This window comes from Apis mellifera, linkage group LG11, assembly GCF_003254395.2.
Source record: "Apis mellifera strain DH4 linkage group LG11, Amel_HAv3.1, whole genome shotgun sequence".
Taxonomy (NCBI): Eukaryota; Metazoa; Arthropoda; class Insecta; order Hymenoptera; family Apidae; genus Apis; species Apis mellifera.
This window is the reverse complement of record NC_037648.1, coordinates 5,134,253-5,157,887: the sequence shown is the minus strand read 5'-3', so window position 1 is coordinate 5,157,887 and position 23,635 is coordinate 5,134,253. Positions and strand designations below refer to the sequence as shown.

The window sequence follows — 23,635 nt, the reverse complement described above, 5'->3', positions numbered from 1 at the left end:
TTTATCAATACATTTCATTTCATATCATTTCTAGATCCATCACAACAGCGACAATAATGTCATATTTCATGAAAGAATTTCATGAAATTTTTTTAATCCTTTTGTGCACTAATCTCTTACGATTAGTCTGGTATTTATAAATTATAAATAATATTGTATTTATAATTATTAGAAATTTATCAATTTTATATATTCTTTTGAAAATTTAGCAATTTGAAATAATGTTAATTGCTTGATTTCCTAATTTAGAAACTATGTTTTATTTTATTTTCTTCAAGAGATTCTTTTTCTTCTTCTTTTCTTTGAAAGATTTAAGTTCATTGATTAACTTTATTGTTTCTACCCATTTAATTAAATCTTCTGCTAAATATAATGAATAATTTTAATAATTCTTAAACTGTATCCTTGCTTCTCTCATAAACTGCAAAGAATATTTCTACTATTTCAGAATGAGTTTCTTTATTGATATTTATGAAGCAAATAAGGATTTCGTTAAATGCCGACTGCCGAAGATTTTTAGTTTTCAATAGCAATATCGATTCATTCCTATCGATCTCATTATCCATTTGCACATTTCTTTTATCTATTTCTTTATCAATAAACTTAATTATCTCTGTAGATTAAGTTTCTCATTAAAAATAAAATTTCTATGAATGTAAAATTTTTTTACAATAGGCTCGAATAATTAATAATAAGTTTTGTTTACTTCACTATAACTTATTATATATTATAATATATATATATATTATATATATATTATATATTATATATTATATATATACTTATTATAAAATATTTAAATATTTATATAATAAGTTATTTACTTAAATATTTTTATTAATTAAATATTGAATTAATTTCCCATTTGTTCTTTGGTATGAACATAACAGTCATTTCCAAAAATTTATAAGTGCACTATAAATGGCTTTTCTTTTATCATTTTGCATATGGCATTAATCCTTCTAATATTTTTATGTTCGATTTTTAACATAGCTGTCACTTCCATAAATACAGTAATAAATTTTTTACATACAATACAATTTCACTGATTTAACAATTATTCTATTCTATTTCTTGATAAATCCATTTTATTTTGGTGCATTGTTGTTTTATGTTTAATAATTTTCGAAAGTAAATAACTTTTAAACGCTCTATTATAAAATTTTTTACTATGATTAGTTTTCAATTTTTTTATATTACATTATCCATCCGTTTGTATATCAGCATAACTATTTCAAATAATTAAAAATTTCTAAGTTTTCTCTTTTAAGAAATAAACAATAATATCTTGAATAATTATCTTTCAATAATAAGAAATAATACGATTCTCCAATTGATGGCTGTCTCTTATTGCAGATTAATATAAAACATTTCTTTTGCACATTTGTCTCTGGTAGATAGATTGTTTTTTAAGAAATTGGTATTTGCTTAGCATGATGATATTTTAACAGAAGATATTTTTTATCATAGTCTCAATTTTTCTTGTCTGGAATTTGTTATCATATTTCATCGCAATATAAAATTTACATGTCTTAGTCTGTCATGGTACGGTTCTGATAACATTCATCAATATATTTACTTTTACAAATATTGACGTAAAATTTAATTTATATAATCTTATCAAATTTATTTCTTTTAACAATTAATTTATTATTTTTATAGAATATATTTTGTTATCATTTTTAAAGATAATTTTCATATTTTTTTCAGAAGTATATCCGATCGACAAATTTTTTTTTAATTTTTCTTATGATATTATTATTCGCATCCGCAACAGTAGTATTGTAATGATGATTGAACGTAAGTTAATAGCTGGGTTTATCGAATTCTCTTCGACAGATATCGTAACAAGTGGTATATTTCTTAAAGATGATTGGATTTTATTATTGGTTACACGTGCGATATGTGTGTTTATAAGAAAGTCACAATTTTACAGATAATCATGTTCGGTTAGATGTAATTAGAACAATTACATAGTTGTATACAATTGTCATAAATAAAAATACCTGATGGTCAGATTACGACGTCTTTATAATGAAATTTTCTTTATAAATAATGATAGCTGTATACAATAGTCAGAGCGTGTTTACAAATTATCTAATTATATTCGGCGATCAAACTATGACGTGATTATGAAACTCTCTTTATAAATGTCCTTAGAAAACACCTTTCAGTTAAATTGGGAGAATCATAGTTTCCAGTTTGGTTGATGGGACATACCAACAACTAATAATATTACAGTCAATGCCCGTGATACCCCAAGTTAGAGAAAAATTTCTCCCTTAATATAATGATAATGATCTCTCTTGGGATAATGATCTATATACAAACAATCTCAAAATGAGTAGAAACAAAACAACGTATTTTATTAATTTCGAATTAGAATAGTGCTAATTATCGCCGAATCAGTGTCTAAAATATATTACCTTTAAAGTTAATCCAGCTTTTTATGTCAACGATCCATTTTTTTTATGTCTAAATATATAACTATAATTAAATTCTTAAAAATGACAGACCTCTAATATTACCCCTTATTCAGATCCAAGAGAAATCTATGTACGATAATAACAGAAAAGGATTTCTATGAGAAATTCTACTATTATATAATATATATATTATTATATACTTTCATCAATATTTACTATTTCGATGATTAATATCGCTTTTGCTTTTAATATACAGCATATTATTATCGTTCATACGATATATATACATTTTCATATTTTTAAATCATTTTTTCCTAAAAGACATCCATTTCATAATATCCGATTCGACAAATATTTTCATCATTCATTTATGAATTATATTTTACGTTAACAGTTTAACAGAACCAAAATATTTTGTTTTCGTACTTTTGAACTAAAAATTATCCTTTTTCAATGCATAATCATGAACTAATTCCGTCTTTTTACAAAAATAATATATATAATCATAACAAATGTAATTTTTTTCGATATTCTCTCGCATAATAAGCTTCTTCCGTCCCTTCACAGAATATTTGCACGTCTTTAATATTTCTTCATTTATTAGATGATCTATTCTATTAATCACTCTGTTCTACTCATAGTATAGCATATCAGATTCTATGAACATACCATATTAAGAAATAAATTGTGAAATGATTTGATTAAAAAGAATATAAATAGAATATATTTTATTAATAAGAAAAAATATATTTAAAAAGAAAATAAAAATAAACTATATTATACAAATATTATACAAATATGGGTTGTGAAATATTTTTGTTTTACTACATTAGATTCAATATATTAGAATCTCACTATGAACTAAAACTTGCGTCACACGACGCGATAGTTCAAAAAAAAAAAGAAAAAGACAAAATAGAATAAAAAAAGCAAAATAATTGAAAGAAAATAAAGAAATAATAAAAAAAAATCAAAAAATATTTATTGTGTAATTAAATGATAATACAGATAAGAAAAAATATATATTAACAATCTATAAATAGACTAAAGATTTATAATCCAATGGAAGAAAAGATGGAAGAAGATATTATATAAAAAGAAAAGAAATTAAATATTATAAAGTTTATGTTAAAACTGAATACATGATACACAATAATGTTGCATAAGGCCGTTTTTGAGAGAAGAATTTAGACAACTCTTGGAATTATAATTTCTTGGAATAAATAATTTCTTGGAACAGTAAATTTTATGAATGGCATAACTCTTTAACTTAATTCTAGAAATTTTTCTTGGATTGAGAATGTCGCTCAATTAGAGAGCTGATATTATTCCACGATATTATTCACTTATATATCTCATTGAAAACTTACGATTTTACAAGATAAGCATGAAGGGAGAACATAAATTTAATAAAATTCAAGAAAAATTAGAATTTTTATAATCTCAGAATATTTTTAAATCATAGAATTTTTTAAATTATTGAACTTTTCGAATTCTTTAAACTTTTCAATTTTTAAACTATTAGAATGTGTTTGAACTATTGAATTTTGTAATCTCGAATTAACAGAACTTTTAGAATTTCGTGAATTCATTTAATAACAATTTAAATTTTCATTAGCATATGAACATTGTTTCTAATTGTTTTAAAATAGAATTTTGTAATAAATCAATTTTATTATTATATAGTTCACACAAAAGAACTAATATTTTGATCTTTCGAGTCGGATATTAATTAATATTAATTAAAACTTAAAGTGTAAAATTTATACTGTTTAGTATAATGCAAGAATTCTAAGAACATTTTCAAGATTATCATAGTCAAGTACATCTCTTTGATATTGCCGAACTCTTCAAGGATGAGTTTGTCTTCTGCCGATTAATGACTTTAACACTATGTTTACAGACATTGACTATATATCTTTTTTTACTAAAATCCGTCTTTTTAACGGATATATTAAAATGCAATTTTTTGTAAATTATTTATTTAAAATCTATAGATTTTTATTTAACTTAACTATTGTTTTCAATACATTTTTTACATGTAAACTCTATCTTGGATGTATAATTTCTGCATATATTTGTTAAATTTAATGCAAATATAGTTAGACTCCAGACACTGAGTTGAAGCTAGTATTTTGTTCGTTGTGATGGCCCAATTTTTCAGCTACTTGAAAGAAAAAATTCTTTCGAATTTTTATTTCAATTTATTACAATTTTGGTCTCTTTGTATAATAATCCAGGCATTGATGATTGCCAAATCTAAAAACAATCGTAAATTACATGAAAAGGGAGATTCTGTTTTCACAGTATTTTCTTCATTATCAGCATTTTTTGTTTCACTTTCGCTTTCAATATCTGAAATAATACACATTCTTTTTTTTATGGTATGTATTGTGATAATTTTCATTCTCATTGTCGTCAGAATTTTATTTATATTGTCAAATTCTTTCTCGCTTTCGCATAATTCGTTTATATCAGAATCCGATCCAGATTGGTCTTCATTTATGCTGGTTATTCTTTTTATTTTTTTTATTATTCTTTTCATTATTCTTTTTTTATCAATTCCATGTCTTTTGAAGACTTGCCCATAATAAATATAAAAGAATATATTTTTTTGCATACATTTTAATAATCTTGAAAAATTCAAATATTCACTTATGAAAATAAATTTTTGTTAAATTGTTAAGTAAATAGTACTTATTTTTTTATTTTTTTTCTTTTTTTTTTTTTACAAAACGCACTGTTGAAATTACCTTTCACGTAAATCTACTTGTTATTATAAAATAATAAGATAGATTCACTTATAAAAGCACTTCTTTTCTCTGCAAAATTCATCCTTGAAGGGATTATTTGTTATATCACAATTATAAACAATTGACTGATTATGTATTTATTGATAAACAATCGTCATTTACTTGGTGTTGTTTTTTTCTTATTCATTGTTACTTCATTTTTGTTATTTTGCAATAATTGATCTATATAAATTAACCCGTCAAATTGACGGATTTTCGTAAAAATAAGTATACAACATCTAGAAATAATAAAATATAAATGTTTAAGAAAAACAGAATATATAAGAACAGAAATATATATATACACTACATTATATCATTAAAAACCAATATATAATATTTAAAAAATAATATTTGCATATTCAGAATTTTTAAGCATAAAATCGAAAAACCCATCAAATTGATAGGTTCCATAAATTTAATATTAAGATATCTTCATGCAACAGATAAAATATCAGCTGAATGGCACTTGATCATTATTTTGATCATTTAACACATTAAGCGCGATGCATTAGTTCCTGAAGGATTGATAATGAACTTTTTATTTAGCCGATATCGAGACTGAGAGTAGCAAAATTAAAAAATAAATAAAAAATATAATTTTAATGGAATTTATTAAAATAATTTATTAAAACAAAAATATGATTTGGCTTTATATTTATTCATATTATTGAAAGTATTCCGATTATACATTATCGTAGTGATAATTTTCAATGATTTAATTTCATCTAATGATACTTATTGAGATGATTGTAGCTCGTTAATTAAAAGTAAATGCCGTTGATTTTGAAGTGAGTCTACAGGTGATAGTACTGACTGACCTTGCTTTCGCGATGGTTGAATTTGTTGTGTCTTCGCACTCCTCGATTCCTTCATTTGTTTCATTATTATCCCTGATTAATGATTTTAATTTTTTTAGAAAATCAAAAGATACATTGACGATTATTTCCCTTCCGCGGTGTCAAACATTTCTAATGAAAGAGATGAGGTAAACCGCGAAATCATCTTCTAGGTAAGGATTACAGTCAAGAAAACAATAACAAATTATCTTAAAATTACTCTTCAGAACACCTGACTTAATATTATATAATTATAATACATCTGCAGCTGTTGAGTGTAAAAACGGAAAATTTTGAGATATCTGATTTATTGTTAAAAATCTAAAAACTTTCACTCAAAAATGATCTTATGCGCTCATGTTATAAATCAACCCTCATATGTTTGAGGTTCCAAAGTTGAGTGATATATATATATTACAAAAAATGACGATTATATAATTAATCAAATGATTAATCGCTGGAATGTTTTTGTATTCAAAATATCTTCGAACTTTATGCACATCTTTTTTTTGCAATTGATAAATAATTCTATCAATTCAAATTAGTATTTTTTCATCTAAATGCCGAGCGCACTTGCCAATTATTTCTCAAATAAATAAAATAAATACCGTAATTGATATTTTTCTTCCTGTTACATCTTGGAACATAATCAAGCATTTAAAAAAAGCTCAAAAGCTAACGTTCTGTTTTTCTCAATTAATAACAATAAAAAACTATTATTTAATTTAATGCATTCATTTGATCAGAAAGATCAATGGTTATTTTTTGTATTATATTCAATGACAATTTTTGGTTTGCGATAAAACTTTCTTATATTTTTATATTTATCATTTCCTTATATTTTTTCGTAAAAAGAACCAAAACGTCTCTTTTATCTTTCCATTTCAAAACTTATATTCTATTACTTTTTTTTTTATCAATAACTTTTCCGCGTTTCAATTTAATTATTATCATTTCATTTAAGTTTTATTTACGATCTATTCGAAATATATCAATCAAATATATATTTTTCTTTATTAGTTTATTTGCCAAATTCACATTGCTATACATGTATAGTTTTTATGAAACACATTTTTACATAAATCCATTACAATATTTAATAGTGTTGCATATTCTTTTTCCAGAGTTTTTTCTGTGTAGGTATGAAAACTACATAGAAAATCGTATCCATAATCTATAATTACCAATATCTATAATTTAAATATTTTTATGCCATATTTATATCTCTTTTGTTTCAAATATTAAATATGATTCGTCTGCGGAATAAAATTAGCGATTCGTCAATGCATAATATTTCAAGTTAATTATATTTTTTTTTATTCATCTTTTATTTACTTCGTCTATGATAATTTTGATTTTTGACAATTAGATGCATCAACTACTGAATTATCTATGAAATACAATCTCAATACAATTTCAAATCATTTTCTACTCATTACTTTCCACAAGAATGTTTGAGCAAAAAATGTATCCTGAAACCAATAAGATGCATGGATGGGAGTTTCACCATAAAATTTCATTCATATAATCAATCCAAATAGATATTTTATTTTTATTTTATTTTATTTTATTAAGAAATATCATGAATTAAAAATGATTATCACTAAATATAATAAATAATAAATAAATGATAATTTTAATTGAAAAAAATATGATTTGGAAATTTCAGATATTATTAAAGAAATTATTATTATTATTATTATTATTATTAAAAGTTATTTATTAAAAAACAAAGAAAACAAAGATTTTATTTTTAAATAAAAAAAATTATGTTTAAATACTAATTTTTTTATATATAAATTTATTTATTAATAAACTATTTAAGAAATGTTGAACTTTTTATTTTTTATAGTATTTCTATATAACATTTTCAGTGACTATCTTCGTATGAAAATATTATATTATAAAATCATATCAAATATTAAAATATTCTATTACAAACAAAGTGGAATTATAAAATAAAATAAAAATAATAAAAAATAGATAGAATTTATTTAAAAATAAAATGGAATAGATCCAAATTTTTCAAAAACATTTTCATCAATATCTGAAATTTCCAAAATTTATAAGAAACTTGACAAAGTATTAAATTTAAAACTATATAAAATTAAATATTAATTTTATAAAAAATTTTTGACAGAAAATAATATAAAAATGATATATATTTTCCAGTAATTATGAATCAATATTCTTCGATTTATTTTTTTAATGATTTTATTATATTGAATTATAAATTGTGTATTTTCAAATAAATAAAGCCTTTGTTGTTTCATTTATTTCATTTATCTTTATCATATTTTGAGTTAATCAAATAATTTTATGATTTATTATATAATTTATAATAATATATATAACATTATAATATTTTTAAATTTTTCTTTTATTTTCCTATTATTATCATTTTGCCATTTTTCTTTTTATCATTTTATTAATATAAAGTTTCTTTTAATTAATTCCTTATCGATATATAAAGTTTTTATACTTTTTCAAATAGTTAACATCTTTTCAAAATTATATTTTCTTTTTATATATATTTCAATTTAATATTTCATATAATAAAATATTATATATCTCAATTACAAAAAATTTGCCAAAAATCCTTGACCTTATTTTTCTTAAAGATTTTTAAAATAAAATTAATCTATGAAATTAATTTCTATTTTAAAAATTTATTAAAATCCCATTGTTCAAAGAGAATAAATTAAAAAATGAAATTAGAAATCTATTGATCACTTCTTGTATATCTATCTTAATCTTTGCGATTTATTTAGTCAATTTAATATATTCAAATTAATTTTTTATGACTTATCGATTCAAACTATTACAATTATTTTCGATAATTACTTAAATATATTTATTCTTTTAAAATAATTTTTCTAAAATTTTTCAAACCATTTATTTAATGTGAAATTTATAATTATTTATTTATATTTATAAATCTAATTATTTCCATTCCTTAATAATATGTACTATTTAAATATAATCAATTGTTTTTTATCGATATCAGATATAAAAAAATATATTAATGAAAAATGAAATTAGAAATAATTGATAAAAATTTTTTTAAATTTATAAATAAATAATTATAATACTTATAATAATTATAATAACTTGATATATATAACTTGATAAAGAATAAGAAAAATAATATAGATACATTACATATAAATGATTTTATTTAAATATAAATGAAGAAAATCTAAGTATTATAATATTTATATTTCTTAAATTTTATCTTAAAATTTCTTAATATTAAGAGATTAAATAATAATATGATATAAAGAAGCTATTTAGAAGAATTTAAAATTAAGAAAAATGAAAAATTTTTCGAAATGTAATTATATGTATTTTTTGAATTTATGATTATAAAACTAATGTTAAAATTTATGTTATTTACGTTATTTAAATTTGTAATAGAAGATTTATACATAACATAAATTCTAAATTTTAAAAGAAATAACGTATACATATATATATATATATATATATATATATATATATATATATATACACGAATGCTCAAAGATATTATATAATATTATATTATTAATTTATTTATTTTTAATATAATATATTTTAAATTAATAAATTAAAGATTCATATTACATTTACATATTACATATTACATTTTCTTATTATATATATTGAAACTGAATATACATAATAATTGATTTTCATAAAAATAATAAATAATGAAAATAGGATAAATATGTCTATTTAGATTTTTCATCTATTATCTTATTATATTAAAATTATATTATTTTTATTTATAAGAAAAATACGAACTTAATAATATTTTTAAAATTTTTAAAATAATAATAGTCATTGAAATTCTAAAAATTTAAAATCAAATGAAATTAAAAAAATAAAAGAAAATTAATCAATAATATATGTAATATTTTTGTTTTAATATTCAAATTTTAATATTCATATTTTATTAAAATATTGAATTTAATTTTTAATGTATAAATTGTATATTTGAATCAGAAAACAATTAATCAATAATTTCTATAATATATTCAATATTTTTGTAAAATGAATTTTAGTGTTGAAATATGAAAAAAATTAATTTTTCACATTTATATTAAATAATTAAATAAATAAACAGTAATAATTAATTCATTTTATATAAAATGCAATATTTAAAATTTCATAAAAAAATTAACGAATTTTCGTTATATATATAAAATTTATAAAAAATAATTGCAATTTACCTGCGATCTATTAAAGTAGTTACTTCTTGCATTATCAATTGTTGCACCGCTTACTGCGACGACACTAATAGGCCTCGGGGCATTCTCGGATAGAGCCCCGGCCATCGTACGACTCTGAACATCGGACTCCAGGATGTAATGCACTTTTCTTCTTTCTTCCACAACCTCTTTTATTATCGCACTTAATCCAAAACACTATTCACACTCTTCTTTTTATTTATAAAATTTTATTTTCTCTGCTTTATTCTTTTTCTTCTATTTCCTTGTCTTTCACTTATTATTGTATATATTTATCATAGTATATTTTTATCTTTTTCTTTTTTCCGTTTCGATTCAGTACTCCTTTATATATATATATATTTTTTTCTTCATTTATTCTGTATAATTTGCTTATTATCTATTTATTATTTTTCGTTTATCTCTTTCCATTTCATATTTTTCTGTTATTTTTTATATATCTCTTCCTCTATATCACAAATTTTCCCCTCTTATTGTTTCTTATAGTATTTCTAATAATGATGTAAATTTTTTTCTACTTGCATCTTTACAAATATTTTTCTTGTCCTTTGACTTTTAATTATTCGTATTTTTATTTGCTTTTCGTTCTCCATTCATGATTCTCTGTTCGTTAATGCTCGCTATCATTATCTAAAAATCACAATTCTTATGTTTTTGTAAATATTATTTTTATATGCTATGTATTTTAATTCTTTTATCTTTCGTCGTTTTTTTTTATATTATTTGTACGTTTTTTAGTTATATACCTTTAAAAATTTTTTGTTCGTATTCTTTTTTTTATTAGTCTGTGATCTTGCAATTTTGTTTATTAATAATGAAAAAGTGAATCCGTAATGCAATGAAATTTTTTTCAGAATATTTATAATCAATTAACAATAAAACTATGATTAATTAATTTGATTGAAATTATTAAATTATTATCAAATCGTAAAAAATATATACAGATATATTTTTTATAGATAATTTTTATAAAATAAAATTTGAAACATGAATATTCGATAAATTAATGATGAAAAAGTTTTTTTTACGATAAGAGTTCGAAGAAAAAAACGAATTAATAATCCTGGCTGCTTTTTATTAAGCCATGTAAAATATCGTGAGATCGTAATATACGATTCAATTTTTCCCGCTATCAATTTCGTTTTATTTTTTCTATTATTTTTTATCAACATTTCGATTATTTCTTCTGAACATATGTATAAAACTTGTCAATAAAAAATATATTATGATAATATAAATTTCTTTTCTTCTCGCATATTCTGGCATAAATAAGGAAAATAAGTACATAAACTAAGATTTATTCAGAGAAATTTGTTGTATGAGATCGATCGCAAGAAAATATGCAATGTATTGAAATATTCATAAATAAGATATATTAATATAATATAAAAAATATTATAAAGATAATGGAAAATTATTTGAAGATTATTAAATTGAAATTTTATTGCTAAGCTTTTTATTATATTTATATATTATAATAAAAATTTTTTAATATAAAAATTTTTGAAAATTTTTAAGAAAAAATTATAATATTTGTGATTTATAAAAATTACATTTTAATTATCAAAATTTAAATTTTAATTTTAATAATAAAAAATGAATAAAATAAAGAAATGCATTTCATATGTTTTAAAAATACAAAATAAATATAAAATTCACTTTTTTTATAATTTTCGCTATTCAATTATTTTTATTATTACTTTTATCTTTTTACTTTTATTATTTCATTCTTGCTTAAAGTAATTCAAATTAAAATCTTTTTTTAAATTTTTATTGCCAAATTAAAATCTTTCTTTAAATTTTATTATAGTATACTAATATATATAAAAAATAAATAAGGAGTTTAAGAAACAATAATAAATTTTTTAATAATATTTGAAAATATATTTCTTTCGTTTTTATCATTTTACATGTGATATTCTTGCAATTTATTTATTAATTATATTATTAATGTACAGATAATATAACATTAAAAAATTAAATCAAAATAAATTCGATCGAACTATTCTCAAAATTTTACTATAGGCTTAAGAAAATTATTTATAGAAATCAAGGACAAAGTTTATTTGATCTCAAAATTAAATCTTATTATTTGAGACAAGATTATTTTGTTCTTATTTTCTACTTATGAGCGAACAACGAATCGATCTCGACATAATATTACAAGAATAAAATTTTCGTAATAATTTAGTATAGTATTTTTTTTCCATGATGAACATTGACGATGAAACTTGTAACTGACCTGAAACTAACTGTATGGAAACGTTTACGTTGCAAATTATCATCGCGCTCGCGACCGACCGTTTTGAGAAACGGTACTTCTCGCGCTTGTATGTTTCTACATCTTCACAACAATTGTGAATATGGCATAACAACTACAAAAATGATTGAAATTTCTGTTATTAATAAAATTATAATTATAATTATATTAATAATATTTATAAAATTTATGTCTATTCGCGCCACTTAAAATTTTTTCTTTTTAATTTAAATCTAAATTCTTCAAATCTAATGTCATTTAAAATGTACTATTTCAATAGTTTAAATTATTCAAAAAATTTCATATTATAATTTTATATTGTTGTGATATATTTTTATAATTTTCATCATATATTTATAATAAAATACAAACAAATATAAATTAAAAATTATTTACTTTACTTTAATAATAATAAGATGATATAAAATAATAACTTTTTATTTCTGTTATTAAAAAAATTAAAATTAGATAAAATAACGTAAATAAATAGTTTAAGAGAAAAAATTTTTAAAGAAAAATATTTTCAATTATTCAAATCTTTTAAATATTAAATATTGTAAAATATTTTTAATAGATAGCTTTTTATTATTTTATTAATATTTTAAATTATATTATTATAGATTACTTAATTATTTAAATTAATAACATTAATAAAAACAATATGATGCTTAATAATAATTAAGCATTTAATTATAAATAATAAAAATTATTGATAGTAAAGTGTATGCTAATGCTATGCACACACATGCATACAGTTTTGAAACAACATATCACATTTGAAGATGCGTTCAATACTTTCACAATGAAAACAATAGAAGAATCCTTTTAACCTGATTTTTAAATCACTCTAAGTCAGTAGGAAAACCTTGACGATCTACTTAAAAAAAGAACATTTATATGAAACGATCTCGTGGCAACCTGTAAAAGCTAGTATGGAAGGTAGTCGAGTAGAAAGAAGCTATCCTTTACCTCGAATCACGCGCGGTCACACCTTGCACTAGTTAATTTAACTTTTAACTAAACTAATCACATTTAATAAGTTTAATAATTACTTTTCCACATTTCTACACACAATTTACACTAATGTCTATGAAAAAAATAGGTCGAAACATGATATCATGACTTCACAAAAAATAAACCTAAAAACGACACATCTTGAACCGCGATAGCGGCACCACTAGTGCACAAAGTGTAGATCTTGTCTTGTACAGGCTATACAAAGTGCAAAACGTCACGAGCGCACTCATACAGCTAAAAATTGAACTTGTCAATGAGAGTATTACCAATCCTCTTTCAGTTCCATTTGAAAGAGAATAAACTTTTACATTGTATATTAGATCGAAATAAATTTATTGAAAACAAGGAAAAATTACGAAGAAGATAAATTTGAAGAAAAAAGAAAAATAAAAATTGAACAAAATGACATTTATTTTAATTTTTTCTTAATAAATGAATTTTTAGATATTAATAATTTTTTATTATGATTTTTAATATCTCAAAAACACATCTAATTATATATAATTTTAGCATTATTTTATTAGATATAGAAATAATAAAGTAGAATAAGACGAAATATAAATAAAATAAATAAATATATATATGTAATTTAATAATTTAATTAAATATTATGTAAATATTTAATAAATAAAATCATTGTATTTATTCTTTATATTAAAATAAAACAAAATAAAATAAAATAAAATACACAATAAAAATTATATTTAAAAAAAAATTAAACTTCAATATTATAATTGAACAATATTACAATTGAATTGAAATTATTTTATACAAAAAATGAGATATATAAATATTATATAAAAATTATATAATATTATATATTTTATAAATATAATATAAATATTAAATACTTCATGATACAAAAATTATTTCATTATTTCATTAATTTATATAAATTTTTTTCAGTCTCATTGATTTTTATTTATGGTTTATATAAAAAATTTATTATAAATTTTACTAAAATATATGTAATAAAATAAAAAATTTTTTTTTTATTTTACAATTTATTATAACATTTACATAAATATATATATATATATATTTATATATAAATATATATATATATATTTATATATTTATATATTTATATATAAATCAATTTTAAATAGATATTACATTTAAGTATTAATTATTTTAAATATTAATACAATGTATAAGAATACTTACGAATTTCATATTTAAATCATCAACTGTTGTAAATAATATAATTATCATAATAATTATTATAAATATAAGTAGATATTTTAATTTAAAATTTTTTTTAATATTTATAGGAAATTTTTTTTACTTTTATTTTGATAATAATTTAAAAAAAATTTTTAATAAAAATTATATATAATTAAATTATGATACACTTATTTTATTTACTTATACTATTAGATAGAATTATTGTAGTTTATTATATATTAAATATAATTAAGAAAAAAAGTATAATCACTCTGTTATATAAAATTGATAAAATTAAAATTAAAAATATTACTTTTAATACGATATGTTTAATAAAATAATATATATATATATATATATATATATATATATATATATATATAAGTAATTACTTTAAAAAATAATTTATGAAGTTATGAAATTAATTAATTAAAAAAATATTAATTTAATAAAATATATTATATTATTATTAAAATATTAAAATATTCAAATTATGATATTTAAATATTACAATATTTTAATCATATAAAATTTACACATAATATTTATATTTTTTCTGAATGTTTTAAATTTTACTGACAATTTATTTATATTATTTATATAATTATTATATATATAATTATTATATGATTATTTATTTTTCAAAAAATAAATTACAATGCATAAACTTTCATTAAAATTCAAATTTTCGAAATAAATTAAATAAATTTCTTTATAAAATAATATATGTAAACTTTTGAAGATTATATGCTACATATAAAATGTTTTTGTTGTATAGATATTCATGAATTTTGTTATATATATAATTAATATATTCTTATTAATAAATAATATATCAATATATTAATATATTACCATTCAATCTTTTTATAGAATTTTTTAAATTTTTATTTAAAAAATAAAATATTATTTTACTTATGTTTATTTTTAAAACAATACTATAATAACAATACTATAATAGTAATGAAATCTTTTACAAATTGAAAAATAAATATAATAATATAAATTGATAATTAGTATTATTTAACGATTTTATATTAATGATGCTATAATTTATATAAATATGATTGCTATAATATATAATTGCATTTATATATAATTTACATCTAAATTTTTAATGAAATCTAATATAAATAATATAAAAGTGAAGAAGTTTAATATATTTCATGTACAAATGTTTTATGAATTTCTTTATTCTTTCTTTCTTATAAGTATAATACTTTATATAAATTATTATAATATTACTAAAATCGAATTTTCTATAATAGAAAATATTTAATTTTTCAAAATAATATATTTTTTATCCACTAAAAAATAAGTTAATTTATTTTTTATTCAATAATATAAATATTTTATTTTATTTTCTACATATTCTATTCTTTTTTTTTTTTTTTCCTTATTTTAATGTTTGGAATATATAAGTAACATTTTATTTTATTTATCTTATATTATTTATATATATAAAAATATGAAAATCTGTTTATATAAAGTATTTATAATTAAATAATTAACAACTTATTTTAAATGTTCACTAAAAGACAATAAAATTGAAGACTGTCAATATTTTTATTTAAGTTTTTATCATATTTAATAAACGAAATAATATTTTTAATATGCATATAAACAAATACAGAAATAATATGTAATATAACATAGAAAGTAAAATAGAATCTTAAGAATACATAAAATGCAATTAGGCGGGTATTAAATTCGCTGAACAAAATTGCAACAACGTTTGTACAAAAATTATGACTAATTTAATACAAATATAAATGTAAATATATTTATATATTTATTATCTATATTTATATTTATATTTTTTATTTATATTTATATATTTATAATTATATAATATTTTGTGTATGTGCGCGCGCGCGCGTGTGTGTGTATATGTATACATCAGAAGCAATGTGTTCAGGAATTCTGAATCAGCTGCTTAAAAATCAAGAAAAAGCTTTTTCAATATTATTGTTTCAATAATTTATACAAATAAAACAATAGCATGAATTTAATTTATATTAAAAATACTACAACTGCATTTCGTTTAATATAGCTTTTTTATTCAATTTTATTATTCGAATGTATTATTTTAAGTAAATATCTCACAACATATTTTATGTATTTATGTATTTATATATTTATCTAATTATATTTAATTAAAAGATAAAATAATACTTTAAGTTTTATTTAATATTTGTACATTTGTTTTATTCAAATATTTTTATCGACTTTTTTATTTTATTTCTGTATTCAATTATATAATAACATTATTATAAAAATCTTACTATATATATATGTCATTGTAAAATATTTTTACATTATAGTTTGTTCCATTTTCTTAAGGAACCATAGATTATTATATCTATATTCTATAACGTTTTACTTAAAATAATACAAAATGTTAATAAAATTATTAATACTATCTTTTAAAAATTCATTAATTAAACATTTAAAAATAAATAAATATTAAATAAATCGATAAATTATTCATCGATTAATTATTCATTTTGTATTTTTTATGCACAAATTACTTTATAAAATAGATACAATTATTATTCATTTCTTGATATATTAGTAGTATTATGAAAATTCAAAAAGTCGGCTATATATGTTACTATATTTCTGTTATATTTATTTATTATATTATATATTAATTTTTATTAAAAAAACAATTAATTGATCACATAATAGTATAATTAATATAAATTTTTATAATTAATTTCATTCTCCATTATATTTCCTTATTTTATTTTTTGTCAAATTGTAATATTCGTAAATATCTATCATGATACTATATAAATTTTAATATAATTTTAGATTTTTAATGTTAATTATTATTATATAAATAATAATTTAAAATGATATATTTCAAAGTAATAATTCTTCCAAAATATTTATTACAAATAATATATTTATTACAAATAATAAAACCAACCATTTATGAATTCTTTATGGAAAAGTTTGAAAATTCTTTAAGTACAAGTAACATTGGCTAACTTCCAATTAGATATAAATAAACTAGAAGAATGTAAATAAACAAGATGTTATTCTATATACAATCAAAAGTATTCGTTCACTATATAATAATTTATGTATATATAAAAATATAATTGAAAAAAATATAATTTTTAAATTAAAAATAAATTTTTATTAATATAAAATAATATTCTAATATTCTATATTTATTATAATACTAATAATATTAAAATTAATAATTATTGCAAAAAGGAAAAATTATAATATACAATTTCTATAAAAAATAATACTTTAAAATATAATAATTAAAATATAATTTATAATATAATAATATAATAATTTTTTCAAGAAATATAGTATCAAATTTAAGAAGAATCAAATAATAGGATGAAACAATATTAATCTTTTTAGAAAGTTAAAAGCATCAGTTTTCCAAATATATAAAGAAAATTTTGAAAGAATTGTAATTATAAAAATTATAATAATCGGAATAGCGAAGGAAATAATAAAAGTTCTTTTTATTTGACATTGTAATGAAAAATTAAACAATGTTGCAAATTTATATCAATCAATTTTATATACTGAAAATTCAAAATCGATGTATATAAAAATATCGAACATCGAAAATTGTAAAAATCTATATTTTAAAGATAGTCAAATACTTTCTTCTAGAAATTATATTATAAATTTAATATAATTTAATATCATATCAGAAAATGAAATCTTAAAATATCTATTTTTATAAAATCTATGAATTTTTCATTAAAGAATGCTTCTAATATAAACATAAAATAAGTGAGTTCGAAACATAAAATAAGTGAGTTTTTTAAAAGATTTATTTTCAAATAATTTATCATAAATCATATTAATCAGTTGCAAAAAAAAATTATAGAATATTCATCATAAAAAACTAAAACATTTTATTTGAAAAAAAAAATTATTTAAACAATATAGCATCAATAATAAAAAGATTTTAAAGTACTAGTATATTCTAAAGAAAAAAAAGAACATTATTTTTACAAATGACATAAAAATTTACATTTTTGATGCTCCTAATAAAAAAGTATCGAAAAAACCAAATACTGCATATACAAAAAATAATACAAAAACTCATCATTAATGATATGAGATATTATTATTATCATTGATTAAATTTAATAATTTTCATATTATAAAGATTATCGTAGATTTCTAGATATATTTAAATATTCTAAAACAAGATTTATTACCAAATGTTAAAAAAATTGAATATAGAGAAAAATTTTATGTTTCAATTACAAAAACAATCCGAAACATACCGTGTTCAATTCATCAAAGAATCTTATACAATATTTGGCATTATTTACAAAGACTACATAATTGTCACGTAAACTTTTCAAATATTTATAAATAATATAAAAAGAAATTAAAAGAAAAAATCAAGATATATCTTCTAAGAATCAATAAAAATTAAAAAAAAGAATTTTAAAAAAAGAATAAAAATTAAAAAAAAATAAAAACTATAGAATTAATAAAAAATATCCTTAGACGATAAATCAATGACTAGTTAAATCAATATCTAACAGACTTAATATTAGATCCAAAGAATATTTTATTAAATATTAAATTTATAATTTTAAATAATTAATTTTAACAATATAATTATAAATTATAATATCATATTATTATATTTTAATAATATAATTATAATTAAAGAAATTATATATAAATGAATATTTTTGCGGTCTCATTTATTTGATATATAACATTAAATTTCTGCTTTTGTTAATTATTTTTATTAATAATTTTTTATTAACTTATTTTTTATTAATTTTAATGAGTGTTACATTGTTTTATATTAATAAAGATTTTTTTCTAACTTAAAAATTATATATATTTTTTTTGTAATTCCTTTCACATACATAAAATAGATAGAATTGAATTATCAATATTTTGGAAAACTGTAACTGAAAAGTATAGAATAAAATTTTATTGTTTAAATATTTGTTTTCGAGAAAATTAAATTTGAAAATTTTTTTTTTGTTTTTCCCGAATATATTTAATGTCTTGAAAACGAATATTATTTTATAATAATAAAATTATTATTTAAATAATAAAATTTTATTCTGTACTTTTTAAGTTTACTTTTAGTTTTATATATTATCTATGGAATCCCATCATATATATTTCATATATATTTCATTTCATTCAATCGAAAATTTTACTTGTACTTAAAAAATTTTCAAATTTAATTTTTCAAAAAGGAAGCAATAAATAAAAAAATTATTCTCTATTTTCAATTATTTTTTCATGAAGAATTTATTTATGATTTTATTATTCTGACCGAAACATCTTATATATTTTCATCATTAATTTGTAATTTAACTGTGAAAATCTGTATCAAAAATTTAAATAATTATTTATAATAAATATAAAAATTTAATTGAATTAATTGGGTTTTGATTAATTTTCACAAAACTAAAGATTTTTTTTTGTTCAAATATAGTAAACAAATGTACACAATAATTTAGATTATTATACTTAAAAATAATCATGCAAAAAATCTCTAATAATTAATAATGTTTTAAAATTTAAAAATGTTTTAAATATTTAAAACATTTGAATTAATAATAAACTAAATATTTGCATATAATGCAACACATGTAAATATTAAATTTATATGTATATGAATGATTAGAAGTTTTATTTTTTATTACTCATATATGATTCAAAATCAATTTCTTTACTTATAACAATGTATAATGATAATAATACAATAAAAAATAGAGAATACATAATAATAAATTTAAATTTAAATGTGCAGCACCGCAAAATAGTTTTCCTAAGTACACTGCTTAAACTGATATATGTATATCTACTATATACGTACAGTAGTTAACAAGTTTGCAGACTACAATAATGCAGTCTCAATATTTAGTTGATTAATATAAATTTTAAGTGTATTTCAAAATTTCGTATATATTTTACTATATTTTTTCTTGCAATGACAGAGCATTGGATTTAAATACAATATAATTTTTATATAAATGTATAAAAAATTATATATTAAGATTAAAAATAAAAATTAAAATGACAGCATAATTAAATGTATTGCAATTAATATATGTTTTTTTATGAAACTGATTTGTACAGAGACAGCAATTGTACTTCTTAAAAAAATGTAAAATAAAAATTATATTTAAAAATAATATAAATTTAAAATTTTATATACATTTACATATAATTACATATAATTTTGTTTTACACTTACATATTAGAAAAATTTTATATTTAATTTTTGCAAGAATATTTATTCTTAAGTATATAATGTTATTGATATGTTAACAATGATAAAATACATATTACTTTAAAAAAAATCATACATAAAAAATAAATCATATATAAATTTGATTCATAATTAATCATAATCATAATTAATCTGAAATTATCATATGTAAATGTATATATATTTATACATACAAAATATTAATATATTCGTTAAATATCTTTAAAGATTTTAAACTAAAACAACACAAAATTAATATACAAAAATGTCAATTGAAGTTGTTTTATTAATTTATAAACAATTGAAGTTTATATTAGATAAGCCGAGATGAAAAAAATTTTCTATCTCTTACATTATTTATGTATCTATTTTCGAATTGTTTATAACTTAATAATTAACTCAATCAATACTTTTATGTACCAACTTTTCACTTTATAATGAATTCTTAATATAAATATTATTAATTATTAAAGTATCTTAATAAATATATTATAACGAATGTATTAACATTCTGTATATGCATATATGCGCGCACATGTATATAGGATAAGTTATGCAATTATTCAAATGGTCGAGTTCGATTAAACATAGCAAAAAAGTATTTTTGTATTGAAAAAAATAAATAATATATAAAAAAAATTTGATTATTTTATGATTATTCTTTTTATTTTTCTTTTTCTCTTCTTCTTATGATTATTTTTTTTTTAATTTATTCGATCAGAAATAACAATACATTTTTTAAGAATGTAAAACAAATTGCATTTTTTTCTTTTTGCATATTAATATTTCAAAATATTATTCTGCATAATGAATTTAATATTTAGAAAATCAATATTTTATGAGATATTTCCAATTTATTATAATACTACATAAACACTTATAAGAAATATAAATGTATCAATGTATATCAAATATATCATCTGTGAATTGCTTAAAAATATATTAATCCATAATATTGAAGATAGATACTAATCATTTATGATTATTATTGTTTAAGTTTAAGAAATAATTCCGAAATTTATTAATATACAAGAATGAAAAGTTGACTTTATGCATAATTATATCAGATGCTATTTATCTTAATTAAATATAAAAATAAAAGAATTGTATTTAATCAATTGTAGTCAATAAATCTGTTTTAATTAATAATTAAAATAATCTGCAAATAAATTATATTTTGAAATAATTGAAAAAATACGATTAAAATACGATGAAAGAAATAATATTAAGACAAATTGCAAATATCAAATAACATTTAATATTTGAAGAATTTTATAATTAGTTATTCCTAAAATATATAACAGCTATTCTACAATTATAGCTATATTACATCTTTAACATTTGAATATTTTTTAAGAGCAATAAAATAATTACATTTTTATTATTTTTTATTGTATATTTTATTTTTTATTATTGTATATAATTGAATTTATTTTTTATTAAAAATTAAAAGTTTTTTCTATATCTAATCAAACATAAAATATAATTTGATCTAATTGCGCAACTCACACCATATATGAAAATTCTTGAATGAAATTTTATACATAAGTCTCAGTACATATCAGTATACTTATCAATATATTTAAATTTTGAAAAATCTTGAACACTTTTTATCGACAAAATTTTAATATGAAAATTTTAATATGAGTTTGATTTGATACATGTGGATATTTTGTATTCCACATGTTTTGTGCACCATATAACAATAGTGAATTACACCACTATATTAGTACGGATAATAAATATAAAATATTAATTGGCATATAGTGCATATGATCTGTACTAAATTGTATAATCTTGAATTTTAATTGGCAGTCAAATGTTCATGTTGATTTGTTCTCAGTCTTATGAGAACTTCTTTTCAAGTTCAAATAATGGAAGATGTAAATTTTCTCATACAAACTATCATAAACTCTTATAGAAATTGTACCATAATATAGTCAAAGATATAATTATGTTTTATCATCAAAACAATTCGACTCAATAATATTTTTTTTTTATATTAATGGAAGAATTATTTTACTGTGGAGACAGAAGTTCTTTCTGTGTATCATACTAATCTCAAAATGTCTAACAGTTCCAACAGTTATGAAGGTCCCAATCTAATATGCTATCGTTTTAGCAAAGGACGGAAGTGGAAAAGGAAATATACTAATTGGAATGTACATATATTGACAGTGAAGTTTCCAGAGAAAAAGAATCAGTCTTTATGCTATGTGAATCTAAAATATACAAAGTGAAATGAGAATTATTGTGAATTGGATTACATTGATATCTTTTACAGTCTTCTTATTATAAGGCATAAGTATTTATTATATTTATTTATAATGATTTTTTTTATTAACATACATTTCCTTTTAAAAACTTTTAAATTTATAACTTTTTTTAAAAATATAAGATTAAAAATATATATAATGTAAAATGAATAATAATCTGTGATATTATAGTATATGAATTAAAAGAACACATGAAATAAATATTGAAGAAATTTAAGAATTAAAAATTGCATAATATTCAAATATCTCTGAAAACTTCAAAGAATGCTCATGATATTTTGACAAAAAAATAAGAAATTTTGTTCTATATGAAAAGAATAAAGGAATGAATAAAGAATTAAAATTATAAAGTGGAAAAATACAATCCACTACATTAACCTATACA

The 23,635-nt window shown here is 18.6% G+C and overlaps 1 protein-coding gene across 1 annotated transcript in view; it reads right to left on the bottom strand.

Annotated features, from left to right (window-relative positions):
* LOC100578332 overlaps positions 1-13,741 on the bottom strand; it is a 105,269-nt gene extending 91,528 nt beyond the window's left edge. The window contains exons 1-2 of the mRNA XM_026443792.1: positions 13,519-13,741; positions 10,272-10,919 (exon numbers count right to left, since the gene is read on the bottom strand). Of these exons, the coding sequence (XP_026299577.1) occupies positions 10,272-10,376 (105 nt within the window). The 5' untranslated portion in view covers positions 10,377-10,919; positions 13,519-13,741. The remainder of the gene's footprint in view (positions 1-10,271; positions 10,920-13,518) is intronic.
* Positions 13,742-23,635: the final 9,894 nt, after the last annotated feature.